At 37.7% G+C, this 15618-nt stretch overlaps 1 protein-coding gene across 2 annotated transcripts; it reads right to left on the bottom strand.

Annotated features, from left to right (window-relative positions):
• Positions 1-2984: 2984 nt before the first annotated feature.
• LOC306851036 (TBC1 domain family member 17-like) lies at positions 2985-14505 on the bottom strand. 2 transcript variants are annotated; one of them, XR_013782468.1, is made up of 18 exons: positions 14436-14505; positions 11460-11555; positions 11236-11313; positions 9772-9889; positions 9501-9687; positions 9256-9367; positions 9000-9170; positions 8793-8918; positions 8594-8697; positions 7666-7760; positions 7463-7579; positions 7277-7377; positions 7096-7195; positions 4895-4992; positions 4082-4198; positions 3889-3975; positions 3440-3796; positions 2985-3180 (listed from the first exon to the last, which is right to left on the bottom strand). XR_013782468.1 is itself a non-coding variant. In XM_079387081.1 (17 exons), exons 1-17 carry the CDS (start codon positions 14460-14462, stop codon positions 3611-3613), a joined length of 1920 nt encoding a protein of 639 aa, XP_079243207.1. In that variant the 5' UTR covers positions 14463-14505; the 3' UTR covers positions 2985-3610. The 2 variants fall into 2 exon arrangements, 1 of the variants encoding a protein (XP_079243207.1); XM_079387081.1 differs by having other exon boundaries at positions 2985-3796.
• Between the last annotated feature and the right edge of the window lie 1113 nt (positions 14506-15618).

The raw sequence follows: 15618 nt of genomic DNA, 5'->3' as shown, positions 1-15618 counted from the left end.
ACAAGAGACACGTTTTTGTCTAGTCTAGAATACGTAATGAAGCCTCAAAAGGCTGTCACTACAAAAACAGCAGTAAGAGTGAAACTGATAACCCAGGTCTGAAATGACATAAGGCTCAGAGCAGATGGAAAAGCTTTTTGAAACCTGATACAGGAGTGTGAGACAGAGACTGAGACTGATGGGAGCTGGAGAGTGTGCAACTTTTGTTTTCGGCGCACTGAAGTCACACTTATTCACGTGCCACCTAATCACCCTGTCACCCCCCTGTTTTGAGTGGAATCTCATTGTCAAAGCAACTAGTCTCTCCATCTCGCACAGCCCACACTCGTTCCACCCCTCCCTGGGCCTGTGGCAATCTGGTGTCCTGTTTAAAGAGCGGTGGGTCCTCATGGGAGGGCTGGGCGAGGTATGTGCAACAGACAGTGGAGCCGGCAGGTCAATGAGCCGTATTGTCTCTCTTTACAAATCACTGTCAGACACCAGCGCCTGGCCTTCTGCTCCCACTCAATTCACACACACTTCACATGCTCGCACTCGACTCCTGGATGGCCCTCACAGTCACAGTGGAACACGTTTAAGTGGAGACCTCAGGACTGGATTCGTCAGGTGTTTGAGTTCATATTAAAATGCATTTCAAAAAGTTTAAATTGTAGTATGTAATTGTAATTGTATGCCTTGGCAAATTAGCAAACAGTTCAAGACATTGTTTAGATCTATAGAGAAGACACATCTTTGACTGACACGGTGCTGTAGGAAGTTATAGATGGTTGCCAGGGCGTTCTGACTGGTTGCTAGGTGGTCGCTAACTGGCCCAAGTCAAATAAGCTCAACCCTAAGTCTCTACCCTAGTAAAAAAATTAAATTTATTTCATACTAAGTCTAGTTCAAATCTATTAACATATTTACTGAAATATCACTCGAGATTTACGGTCTTTAAATGCAAGATATGTCCCTGAAGTAAACTTGCAATAGTTCCACTTTAGCACAGTCAAAAATACTTCAGTGTCTTTTAGTTGAACTTCTGCACTACTTCCACAATTGAAGTGCATTAAGCACAAAATTCATTTTAGCAGACTTTATGTATACCAGTTTATTATACCAAAAGTACAACTGCAGGGTATTTTTAAGCACATAAATATGTAAATGTATATGTAGTATACTTAGCATGAAATAAGTGTATACATTTTAGTATATTTGTTTTTCACTAGGGTATGACATTGGGATTTCTAAATATTACTTATTTTCATTGATTTAAAAACCACCAGGTGAACACTGCAAGTTTGGATGTTTGCAAAAGAATAACATATTCATCTCTCTCCCATTTGTGTAAAAAGTAAAGAGGACAGAACAATAACCCTCTAAAACCTGATGAAGTTCTCAAATGCACAAAGAGAGACTTCACTCAGACCCCATAGAGGAGTTTGAACTGCTCCAGTCCTTGAAAACTAACTAGAGCTTAACTCAGAGCAGATTGAGTTTGAATGAGACACTCTTCTTATTTTCTGTTCTCCAGTAAAGCGAGGTCATGCCGGCCGTAAAAGGGACAAGATGAGTCTCAGGAGTAAACGTGTGTGTTTGTGTATGGACAAAGAAGGGTGACAGATCGCAGGGCTGTTTAAGTGCCGTGCTAAATTCATAAGTTGCAGCTGTATTCAAACAAACACAGTGGGAAAGTGAAGGGAGGGCGAGAGAGAGACAGACAGAGAAAAGAGGAGGATGAACAGCAGAAAGAGCAGTGAGCAGGACGGCGAGGAGGAGGCGTGGTACTCCACCCCTCATTTTCCAGCTCATTTGGTAGGACAGTGGGCAACAGTGACCCCATTTACCCTGATCTTTTAACCCCAGTCAGACACCTGCTGATGGAGTGTGTGAATGTGTTTGCACTGGTGAGGAGCCATGCCATTCTGTGCCAGACATAAATTAAACGGTTCAACAAAACATATGTCAAATGTAGAAATAAAAGATTTTCTGGTTCATTAATTTGTCATTTTACTAAAAACATGGATTTTTGGTTTCTAAATAAAAAAAGAAACTAATAAATTCAAAATAAAAGTGATCTAATAAATTCTAATTTCTCAGTTCTTAACTCTTCTTTTAAGATTTTTTTTTCTTCTAATCTGTTGTAATCCTCCAACTGATGAAGTGGTTTTATCTGACATATCCACTCGTCTGAAGAGAGAGGAGGGTAAAAACAAAAAATGTTAAATATATTTAAAAAAAAATCTTTATCTAGGACATTGATTTTTGCATTATTATTATTTATAAAAAAAAAAAAAAAAAAAAAAAAATTCCAAGATATTGTTTATCATCTGAATGAACATTTACATATAATGGTTATATAGTTATAATATACTTAATATACTGTGAAGAAATCTTTTCATCACAGTATATTAAGGCATTGAGATAATAATAATAAAGATTTTTAATAAAAGTGAAAATATCTTAGTTTTTTTTTCATTATTATTTTTTCCTTCATTACAATAAAAACTCAAATCTGAATGAACATTTGCGTATATGTAATTCTAATATTTTTAAGTTATTTTGAAGTGTTACAGAGAAAGATTTTTATCAGTTTATTGTGATATTAATAATAATAAAAATGTTTATCTATGGCCACATTTCCATTACATTTTCTTTTATTATCTGAACGTCCATATGCATGTAATGGAGATAATACATTTATATCACATATAAAGCTAAGTGTTTATAAGTGTTATGAGAAAGCTTTTTGTACTGGAGGTCAAGTCAAGGCTGTCAAGTTTAAAAACCCCTTATGAGTGAAGTGACATTCAGCCAAGTATGGTGACCCATACTCGGAATTCGTGTTCTGCATTCACTCCCCCCACCTACAATCCCTGCCGGCCCGAGACTCAAACCCGCAACCTTTGGATTACAAGTCCGACTCTCTAACCATTAGGCCACGACTTATGTGGGCAAGGAATGAGAATAAAGTGGACATTTGGCAAAGAACAATACCTCAATGTCAGGGACTAAATTTCAATGTTTTATTCTTTAGCCATATGAAAAAGCTTTATTTTAAAAGCTAACAAAAGAAGTAGCTCTTGCTACATTGCATGCAATACGATTGAGTGCGTGCACAGCATCATCTTCTAGCTGTCACTGAGTGTAACAATAAAGAGAGGGAGACAGGCAACATAAACAGAAAGGCAGAGAAAACAACTAATATACATTATCATACAATACATAATGAATAACATGGTTTTGGGTACTGCGAGTATAGTGGATCAAACAATTAGATATCTAACGCTCATTAATGCATAAAATATTAACTGATAAAATACGAGCTGCGAATATAATGCTCACACTATAAACTGTAAGAGTTCTCTCTCTTCAGTGACTCTGTCTGCAATGCCCACAGTCATTCGCACATCAGTTTAAACAGCATGTGGAAAATACTCTGCCCTTCTTTGGAAAGTACAGTATAAAATAGTCAGCTGATCTCATTTTTATTAGGTCGCTGCAGATCTAGAGTTCAATCTCCGAATTACATTCACCATATTTTATAAACACGTTAATCATTATTTTTTTAGAATATTCATCAATATGGTTAAAAATCATCTGTTCCCCTTCTGCCAATCACCTTATGGAATTAGGGGTATGTAGGAGGCGGGTGCTGTGGTGTCTGTCCATTAAACGGCTGGCAGGAAGAAGCTCCTCTGGCCTCGGACTGAGCAAGAAGGGTGTCTGTCTCTGCGGGCTCGGAGTCTGGACTCTTTTCTGATAAGCTGGTCAGGACACGCAACCCAAGAACCTCCTGTACTTTCAAAGACAGCTCCTGTGAACAGAGCAGTCAGAAAGCATTATGTACTATGCATGACCACGGTTATTTTTCATAGCATATCAGCAGACATATCTGTCCCGTCTCACCTTGCAGTTTGTCAGCTGCAAATAAATAGCCTCTCCTTCACAGAGTATTGACTGCAGATCCAGCTTCATGGTGAGCTCATTAATGTGCTGGAAAAACACACACACACACACTTAGAATCAACTGACTTACTGTGAAAGTCACTTTCCTGGTTTTGCTTTATATTTTCATGGGCTTAAACAATTCTATGCTTACCTTCAGTATAGAGTTAAAATCATGATTTGAACCAATCAGCTCCCCTTTTTGTGACTCAAGAATGGAGGAGGCCATAAGTAAATGGAAGTTTTCACAAGGCAGACGGGTCCACAGAACCTGCAAAACATTGGTAGCGGTGTTGTTATTGTTCAATAAAACTTTAATTAAAATAAAGCTGAAATAAAATATAAATAGTAGATGAAACTTAATTAGAAAATGTAAAAAGTTGCCAATGGCATCTAACTGAAATAAAATTAGTTGAAGTACTAAAACTACAGAAATATTAAAAAAAATCTGAAACCACTGAAATAAAAATAAAGGAAATAGAAATAGAAATATTAAAAATATCTAAAACTACAGAAACTAAAACTGAAATAAAAATAAAGGAAATCTCAATAGAAATAATAAAAACTCAAACTAATAAAAATGACAAGCACAAAATTGCTTACATATAATTAATGTAATTAAAATGAAAACAAGAAAATAAAGCTACTTTATAAATAACACTGATGAGAAGAGCTTTTAATATTCAATATTAAGTCAATCAAAAAAAAAAAAAATCAATATTAAGAATCAAAACATTTGTGCTGCTTTTGTGCATGAAAATATACTGATAGCAGATTGCCTGTTCTTTAAACAACAGAATATAACAGAAAACTACTGTAAGTTCACATGCTGTATGTGCTTAAGATACTTGAATCAGTATATATTGCTAAAATAATTCATTCATAATTATAAACATATTATATTTTATATAATATTAATGATGATGATGAAAGTCATAGAAAATAATACAAGTAATCTCCCTCTTACCTCCCAAAGACTCAAAATGTCTTCAAAAGAGAATTCTCTCTTATACCAAATCAGCAACCAACGGAAACAGAAACAAAGTGAACCACTGTCTTGAGAGTCTAAGAGAGAAAAAAAACAAAACAAACGAACGAACGAACAAAAAACAAAACAAACAAAAAAAGTAAACCAATTGTGCCACTGTGCATTAGCCATTAGAAAAACAACACATATACAGTCAGGTCCATAAATATTGGGACATCGACACAATTCTAACATTTTTGGCTCTATACACCACTACAATGGATTTCAAATGAAACGAACAAGATGTGCTTTAACTGCAGACTGTCAGATTTAATTTGAGGGTATTTACATCCAAATCAGGTGAACGGTGTAGGAATTACAACAGTTTGCATATGTGCCTCCCACTTGTTAAGGGACCAAAAGTAATGGGACAATTGGCTTCTCAGCTGTTCCATGGCCAGGTGTGTGTTATTCCCTCATTATCCCAATCACAATGAGCAGATAAAAGGTCCAGAGTTCATTTCAAGTGTGCTATTTGCATTTGGAATCTGTTGCTGTCAACTGTCAAGATGAGATCCAAAGAGCTGTCACTATTAGTGAAGCAAGCCATCATTAGGCTGAAAAAACCAAACAAACCCATCAGAGAGACAGCAAAAACATTAGGCGTGGCCAAAACAACAGTTTGGAACATTCTTAAAAAGAAGGAGCGCACCGGTGAGCTCAGCAACACTAAAAGACCCGGAAGACCACGGAAAACAACTGTGGTGGATGACCGAAGAATTCTTTCTCTGGTGAAGAAAACACCCTTCACAACAGTTGGCCAGATCAAGAACACTCTCCAGGAGGTAGGTGTATGTGTGTCAAAGTCAACAATCAAGAGAAGACTTCACCAGAGTGAATACAGAGGGTTCACCACAAGATGTAAACCATTGGTGAGCCTCAAAAACAGGAAGGCCAGATTAGAGTTTGCCAAACGACATCTAAAAAAGCCTTCACAGTTCTGGAACAACATCCTATGGACAGATGAGACCAAGATCAACTTATACCAGAGTGATGGGAAGAGAAGAGTATGGAGAAGGAAAGGAACTGCTCATGATCCTAAGCATACCACCTCATCAGTGAAGCATGGTGGTGGTAGTGTCATGGCGTGGGCATGTATGGCTGCCAGTGGAACTGGTTCTCTTGTATTTATTGATGATGTGACTGCTGACAAAAGCAGCAGGATGAATTCTGAAGTGTTTCGGGCAATATTATCTGCTCATATTCAGCCAAATGCTTCAGAACTCACTGGACGGCGCTTCACAGTGCAGATGGACAATGACCCAAAGCATACTGCAAAAGCAACCAAACAGTTTTTGAAGGGAAAGAAGTGGACTGTTATGCAATGGCCAAGTCAATCACCTAACCTGAATCCGATTGAGCATGCATTTCACTTGCTGAAGACAAAACTGAAGGGAAAATGCCCCGAGAACAAGCAGGACCTGAAGACGGTTGCAGTAGAGGCCTGGCAGAGCATCACCAGGGATGAAACCCAGCGTCTGGTGATGTCTATGCGTTCCAGACTTCAGGCTGTAATTGACTGCAAAGGATTTGCAACCAAGTATTAAAAAGTGAAAGTTTGATTTATGATTATTATTCTGTCCCATTACTTTTGGTCCCTTACCAATGTAAATACCCTCAAATTAAAGCTGACAGTCTGCAGTTAAAGCACATCTTGTTCGTTTAATTTGAAATCCATTGTGGTGGTGTATAGAGCCAAAAATGTTAGAATTGTGTCGATGTCCCAAAATTTATGGACCTGACTGTAGAAGGTAGAAGTTTATAGTGAAGTGAAGTGAAGTGACATACTGCCAAGTATGGTGACCCATACTCGGAATTCGTGCTCTGCATTTAACCCATCCAACGTGCACACACACAGCAGTGAACACACACACACCGTGAACACACACCCGGAGCAGTGGGCAGCCATTTATGCTGCGTCGCCCAGGGAGCAGTTGGGGGTTCGGTGCCTTGCTCAAGGGCACCTCAGTCGTGGTATTGAGGGTGGAGAGAGCGCTGGACATTCACTCCCCCCACCTACAATCCCTGCCGGCCCGAGACTCGAACCCGCAACCTTTGGATTACGAGTCCGACTCTCTAACCATTAGGCCACGACTTCTATAACTCTATAACTTCATTATAGAGAATGTGTTTGTGTTTACCCAGGTAGTCACACAGCTCTGGATCAAGTGCTCTCAGTAGGAGGCTGAGCTGAAGCAGCTGCTGTTTCATGGCCTCTTGAGACTCTTCAAAGTTTTGGTGCTAAAGACAGATAAAGGGTTTATATCTAGAGCTAATGCATCAATTGAATAACACAATCAGAAAACAAGTGTGTTTACTGACCACTAAATCCATAAAGCCTGTCAAACACCAGAAGGACTCCACCTCATTCTGGGTAACAAAGAGGAGAGGAGACAGAAGATCACTCATCCCCTGGACATAACCTAAAGGGCAAAGTGAGAGAGAGAGAGCGATAAGAGACATAACAGCATCCTCTAATGGTCAGTAGCTGGAATTAAAATGACATACCCAGATCGAAGTTATACATGCAGTATGTCATCAGTACGTCATGGAGCAGTGTAAGTCCTGGGTTCTCATTGCCAGAAAAGAAGGAATTGTGTCTGTCTGTTCGATTCACATCCCGTTCTGTACAATCAAAGAGCAGGAGCAAATCAGATGTAGAAAGTGACTGTTTACACTTGCTGTAGGATCTACGACACAGCTAAACATACCTATGAGGCTACGGTATCCTCGGAAGAGAGAGTTCCTCATCTCCTGCTCTTCACTAACTGATTTCCACTGAACCTTCATCCTGAAATACTCATCCCTGAAGAGAAAAATCACAAATTGTAAAGAGCACAAAAATTTAAAGAATAATTTACGCTGACAATCAGGGGTTTTAGAAAGGAAAGAGCCAGGGTAGACACAATATTGGCCTTATCATTCGGGTTTATGTATATGAATTTAGTAGTAGATATGGTAGATTAGAACTTAGAAATGTAAGTATAATTGCAGTTATCATTCGAAGATTGAGGTCAGTAAGCTTTTATTCATTAAAGATGCATTAATTTAACCAAAAGTGACAAGCATATAGAATGTTACCCAAAAATCATTTCAAATAAATTCTGTTGTTTTTATCCTAAAAAGGTTTCACTGTTTACACAAAAATATTAGGTAGCACAACGGTTTTCAACATTGGTAATAATAAAAATGCTTCTTTAGCAGCAAATCAGCATATTAGAATGATTTCTAAAGGATCGTGTGACACTGAAGACTGGAGTAATGATGCTGAAAATTCAGCTTTCCGATCACAGGAATAAATTACATTTTAAAATATATTACAATAGAAAACAGTTATTTTAAATGGTCATAATATTTCACAATATTACTGTTTTTACTGCATTTTTGTTCAAATAAATGTAGTCTCGATGAGCATAATGAGAGTTCTTAAAAAAAATTTTTTTTACTGACCCCAAACTTTTTGACAGCAGTACATATCTTGTTCTAAGCTTAGGTCTAAAGAGATATACCGAATACTGAAGAAAAATGACACAGGAAATCACAACAGCTGCAAATGTTTAACTGGGTTGAGGAACAAGTACACTATATAACTTTTGATACCTTTGTGGTTTGCGTTGAAACAAAATATGTTTAGCTTACGTTTTCACTCGAAGGATGTCCTCTCTTTCTTTGGTTGTACTGTTCCACGGGTAGAACCCCAGTAAGAACTTCCACACCTCCTTCCGCAGAGATGGAACAATGCCCTAGAAAAAGCAGGAAAGATTTTAATCAATGGAAGCGTCATTGGTTTGTGGCATGTAAACAGGATTAGGAAAATATCACTGAAACATAGACGAACCCCTCTAAACACCAGCTCCTTGACCTTCTGTGGATCAGTGACACGGCCCTCTGGATCCAAAAACTGATCCCAGTTATCCAAAGGCTTTCCTCTTTTGACCTCCGGTCTGGGGCCGAGCTCTGCCCCCTGGTGGAATACACAATCTCTTTTTAAGTTTATGCACAATCAACATTTATACACAAACAGCCAGGACTCTATGTAACTCACACAGGTAATGAGCTCAAAGCCTGGCTCCTCATCAGCTGAGTGTGGGAAATGGGCATCCTGGGGTGAGCGGCTACCGAGGGGCGACTCTGGATGTCTAAGTGCTCCCCGGAAGAAGTTAGTCACTTTAGAGAATCCCCCGAACGTGGTCGCATAAGGATCCTGAATGAACCTCTGTAGATAAGACCAATTAGATGGCATGTTTACAGGCCCTTGTTTATGGCTTTAATCACATTAAAACACAACATATATAACTTACAGACACTAGATCTGCACTGGTATCATCAAAGAGGTTCAGCTCCTCAAACGACTGCGACAGGGCTCCAGAATCATGTGGGTATGCCAGGAAGAGCCTACCATCCATGGGAGACCTTACAGCAGAATGTGTCACAAGAGTATGTAAATATATTTATTTATTTCTTTAGTCATTTAGCAGATGCTAAACATATAGGTACTAAAATGCAAAAGAGTTGGTTGAAAAACATAAATTTGTATGCCACTCACGGGGCCAGTCTGATGTAACGCTGCATAGCTTTCAGCAGCTCTCTAGTGCCCCCTCGATGGAAGTGCAGGGGAGGGAGAGGATCGCCCCCTCTGGTGGTCAGCACCAAGAAGTTCCTGCCCAGAGAGAAGCGAGCCCTCCGGAGAGAGTACAGCTCTGAAAGGGGCAGGGAGAACGAGCCCCACTGACCTGCCAAAAGACATACTCATGCTCATGCACGTTTATATAAATGCAAGCGCACTTCATCTGAGAAGCACCAGTTTGGCGCAGTACCTGTTTCTCTGACTGGTGGATGCTCTTGCCGTCTTTCCTGCTTGACTGTGCTGATGACGGCCCAGTCTGGCTCATAGCCTGGGTCAAACTTAGTTTCCTCTTCCCCTCCTTCCCCATCCTTTCAGGAAGAGATTAAGAGAGGAACAGAAGTTTAGGAAACGGTATACCTTTCAAATTTTGGAGTTGGTAAGATTTTTAATGCTTTGAATGTTCTTGCTCTCAACAAGGCTGCATTTATTTACTAAAAAACAGAGTAATACTGCAAAATAATATTATAACTGTGTTCTGTTTTAATACATTTTAAAATGTAATTTATGTGATAGCATAGCTGAATTTTCAGCAGTCCTTACTCCAAGCTTCAGTGTCGCATGATCTTTCAAAAATCATTCTGATATACTGATTTGGTGCTTAAGAATAATTTCTTATGATCAATTATCAGCCTTTTTGTGTACTCTGTAACACATTTTTAAGGATTCGTAGATGAATAGAAAAATATTTATTTGAAATTTTCATATCAAGCAGATGTAAAGCTGCTTAGACACAATTTGCATTGTTAAAAGCGCTATACAAATAATAGTGACTTGACTTGAAAACTTAATACTATAAATCTTTTTACTGTCACTTGATTAATTAAATGCTAAAAATAAAAAAAATAAAAATCTTCCTGACTCCAAACTTTTGAATGATAATGTACGTTAAGCATTTCTCATAGATTTGACCAATTACATTTTGTCATTTAGCAGATGCCTTTATCCAAAGCAACTTACAAATGAGGACAACAGAAGCACTCAAAACCAACAAACGAGCAGTAATATGTTACTGCTATGACAAGTCCCAGTTAGGCTAATGCAGTAAGGATTTTTTTTAAAATAATAAATAAAAAGAAAACAAGTAGATAGAATAGAAAACGAATAGAGAATGCTCGTGTTAGAGGATCTTTTTTTAAATAGATAAAAAAGTGAAAAGAATAGCAAAAGAATAAAGAATGCTGTTAAAGGGTTTTTTTTTTTTTTTTATAAAAAGAAAACAAGTAGTTAGAATAAAAAAAGAATAGTGCAAGTATTAGAGGGTCAGGCATTTTTATTTTTTAATAAATAAAAAGTAAAAAGTAGATAAAATAGAAATAGAAAATGAAATGAAAGAGGTGTGTTTTTAGCCATTTCTTGAAGATGCTAAGGATTGAGTTGGGCAGGTCATGACTTATCAAATAATTTTTATAGAGATGTATGGTTTTATTGTATGTGTGCAAATATTTTCAGTAGGACAAAACGTTTTAATTTCTATTAATCTACAATGACCTATATTTCCATGACTTTGAAAATCACAGTTTACAAATTTTCCAAAATAAGTTTTTTTCTTTGAACATGCTAAGTTTGTTTTTAAATGAACATGTGACAAGTGACCTTTGACTCTGAAGAGCAAACCGAGAGCTCCATCCTCTACTCAAGTCATTCTCTTACCAACCTTTTTGGCGTAGAAGACAGCAGGAGCATTTCTCACATCCTCCTCAACAGGGCTCCACTCCATTGCCGGCTCTCCATCCTGAAAGAGTTTAAATGTAATTTTGCAAACGGTGTTAATAGACAGAAGAATTATTTACTAACACATAATATCATTAATAACATATAAGCACATGAAAGTGTTTAATAATAAAATATGTTAATCCTGATACAGTGTGTTGATCATACCCGCTCGACTATGCGGATGAAGCCGGGGATGGTTGTGTCCTGATTGCTTCTTTTGGCATTGGTGTGGAGGTAAACACCCTCCTTCTCAAAGATCAGCTGATGAATGACATAGTACATCACACTTTTACTACAGGACAGGGGTAGACAATAAGGGAAATTTGCCACTGGCCCTCCGGGCCAGTGTCTTTTGAAGTTCACTGGCCCAGGTCAACGCGTCGGGTATTGATCCCAATAATCACGAAAAAGAACAGTTTGCTTGAACAACATGAATAACATTAATTTTTTTTAAGGTAGGTTTAGTGCAAAGTGCAGCAAAACTGTGCAAAAACATGAAACAAGTGCAAATAAACCTATTGCATAGGATTCATTCTCCGTAGTCACACAGCAATTCATTATATTATGTTCATACCATAGGTTTCATACACGTTAACTTTTCTCTAACTTACTTGTCTGCATATGTGGGCATTGATCTGCAGAGCTCACAGTAAACCTCTTTTTTTCTTGATCGTAGCCCAGCTAGGGGTGGGCGATATGGGAAAAATATCATATCACGATTTTTTTTTAGAAATATCACGATTCACGATTTGATCACGATTCTTTGTCATGTTGGTTTTACAAGCTGTCTGAGCATTACAGCCAAACTAGAAAGACAAAGCCTTTCAAGGTAACAAAAAACAAAAAAAAAAGACATGGCAGATATTTAGGTCAAAGTGGGCGAAGATAAAAATCTTTGTCATCATTTTATCTTTCTTATTAAAAAATAAGAACAAAGATACACATTACAAATACACATAATATACAAATAAAACAAACTTCTTCATTTTCAGGTACAATAGGTGTATTTAGCAGAGCATTCAATGAAATTGAATGAACAAATATAAAAATAAAACTCTACATAGACTGATTCCTAAAGCAACTGTATTAAAGTTTTTCAGTCAAGAATAGAGTGATTTTTCTCTTTGCGTTTTGTTGTTTTGTTAACGTTAAATGAATAGTTCCCCCACAAATTAATATTCTGTCATCTGTCTGTCAATTCTGTCATAATGTTTTATTTTTATACCATCATTTACTCAAAAGTTGTTTTAAACCTGAATGAGTTTCTTTCTTCTGCTGAACATAAATGCTATTTTGAAGAAGGTGGAAAACCAATCAGCTGCTGCTCCTCAGTGACTTCCATAGGATTTTTCTTTCATATCAAAGTCAATGTGGACCAGCAACTGTTTGGTTACCCTCATTCTTCAAAATATCTTCTTTTGGGTTCAGCACAAGAAATTAATAGAGGTTTGGGACAACATGTGAGTGAGTAAATGATGACAGAAATTAAATTTTAGGGTGAACTATCCCTTTAATGACAAGCGGCAGCATGTTTAGTGTCCTGTCCCTTTAAGAGCTGCACGCATCTAATATACAGGCACGCATCCATTTCTCTCTTAACTATTCACTTTCATTTTAGAGATAACCAACTGAGTCTGTATGTAAACCTTGTGTGTTTTGACAGTATTAGCGCAGAAGATAAGTTAGTTGAGTAATCAGGCGCTGTTAGACAGGCTTTTTAGCGCACGTGCTTCAGGTGTATGAGCGCACGTCAGACCAGCGCGTGAATTAAACATTTAACCAGCAAGGCTTGTGTGCAAATAATGTACTTTTGCGATCGCGAATAAGTGCAGTGTCCTGTCAGAGTAACTCTACTGCTGTATGTCGTGTTGTACAGTATATAGAGACCGCGGCGCCAGAACTGTATTTGACATAATGTGTGCTGTAGCACGATACTACCATATTTCTTCAAAAGCAGATCGTGGAGACATTTTTATCGTCCACCCCTAAGCCCAGCCAATTCCAGCGGTCTCGCCACTGGGGCTGAAACTTTCTCTGCCTTTTCTTTTCGTATTCCCTTTCGCTTTCCCTCAATTCCTCTGGTGATTTTCTCTTCCTTGCCTTCTCTTTTTTACCCGGCGTTTGGCCGGGTGATGGGGGTTTCAGAAACATGTAGCCTAGCTTAATAGTAGCTATAGGTAGGTGCTGAGCAGCAGTGTGCAGTTTGCGCGCGTAACCGCGGGAGCGAGCATAAACCCGCTGCATCTGTATGGCTGTCGGGATCACGTAACCTGCTAGCGGTGGTTACCGAGACGATTTAACAGAAATCAAAACACAGAACCACAGGTAATTAATGTGAAATTAGACTTTTTTTTTAATCGAGGCATTATTTTTACTGGCCCCACCGGGCTAGTGGTTGGAGCGATCTGGTGGCCCTGACGGTTTTAAAAGGTTTTAAAAGTACGTCCGGGCCACCGGGCCAATTATATTGTCGACCCCAGCAGGACCAAATGTCAACAAAACTACAGATGAATCATTTGAAACAATATGTCAATATAACTATTATTCTTCAGTTTTGACCATAGCAACAGCATTAAATAGATTTAATTAATTTAAATGTTTGTTTTGTTCTAATAACCCAACAATACAACAATTGTAGCTTTAATACTATAGTAGACATTTCCTAATACACCACGATAGATTAATAATTCAGCAGTTTACAAATGATATATTTGAGAAATTAGATTAGCAATAGATAATCACTAATGTCAATCCAGCTGCTAGTTTTCTATAATCTATAACACTTCATTGCGTTAAGACCAAAGCTCTCCAGTTAACTGGTTTGACCAGTGACCAGTTCAATAAAAACCTCCTTGCTGGAGGTGTTACCCAACGGGTGACAGTGGTATTTGAAATGTCAGTCAATCATAAAGACATGACAGTGACTAGACCATCAGGTTTGAACGACATTTCAGTCCTCAGCTTGGGCTATCGCTAACTAACTAGCTCCAGCTATGGAAAAACGGTCTTTTCCTGAGACATTAAACAGGTAAATAGGTACAAATGTATAACATTATATAGTTTTGTGTGATGTCATGTCAAATATGGCATCGTCGATCTAAACTTATATTAAGGTTACTGACAAACACTGTCGCTACTCACCTTGTAACTCTCTGGCTTCGCCTCCATTCCTCCTCCTGCGCTCACGTAGTTTGACCAAAACAATCACACTTCCGTTTTTTTTCCTGGATGACTCCGCCCACCTCCGCAGCAGCCAATCAGAAACCAATAAATCATGACGTTGTCTTTATTATGTTATTTTGAAGATGGTGATAATTAGTGCTTTGTTGATTTTTACATAACGTAATGATTGTAATACAAATCAAAACGACATTATTTGTTTAAAAAATTCTCCTTATAACATATTCATTCATAATTTAACCCTTTTATGTCGTTTAAAACCCAAAAAGTTAAGACTTTTTATTCTTCAGTAAAGAACAAAAATAAAAAATAAAAAGAAAGAAAGAAAGAAAGAGAATTAGTCAGCATTTACTTTCATTGCATCGGATTGCATTCTGCAGGCTGTCGGTCTCAGTCAGTCATGAAAGAAAGTCATGTTTAAAACACCATTCGGGTAAGTAAAATTACCATTTTATTATTATTAATATTTTTAATTTTGCTCTTTAAATTCTCTTACAAAACTGTTAATTGTGTAAAAGTACAAATCACTCTAACTCTTGGAAGTACAAGAAAACCACCTGGAGAAATGTGACCGATTTAGTGTGTACCAAATCATTAGCCTACTGCACATGAAGTCCAGTAAATCATTATGTATTTATTATCAGCTTCCTTCAATGTCACCTGCTCGTATTTGTTCTTTCTGAACGGTACCTCTGCAAATGTGTTGCGTCCGCTCTAATGTTGCCATGTCCGCTTATTACGCGTATATTGTCTTAAAGCTTTGCCTGTACAGATGAACAAGAGCTGTCCATGTGTTGCACCGAAAGGTTTTAGGGGCTGTAATGACTTCGGCTGTTGATACTTAAGAGTTCCAACAAGGCTTATTTCCAGAATGCACCCACATCTTTTGCGATTTCATATGCTACTCTAGCCCCATTGGTGCACAAATGTGTTTAGGTGCATGTGTGTATGGCCGAGATAATTATTAATTTATTGTTACTATAATCTAGCAGGTTGGATACATTACATATTTTGTTTTTTTTTTTGTTTTTTTGGAAAAGTTTAGGTTAAAACAGTGTAAAAAAAAAAAAATCAATAAAAAACAATAAATAAATAAATAATTTACATATATCAATAAAAAATACAAATTGAAATGTGCACTCGT

The sequence above is a fragment of the Barbus barbus genome (genome assembly GCF_936440315.1).
Source record: "Barbus barbus genome assembly, chromosome: 3".
In the NCBI taxonomy this organism is placed as follows: Eukaryota; Metazoa; Chordata; class Actinopteri; order Cypriniformes; family Cyprinidae; genus Barbus; species Barbus barbus.
This window is presented reverse-complemented; position numbering and strand designations above follow the sequence as displayed.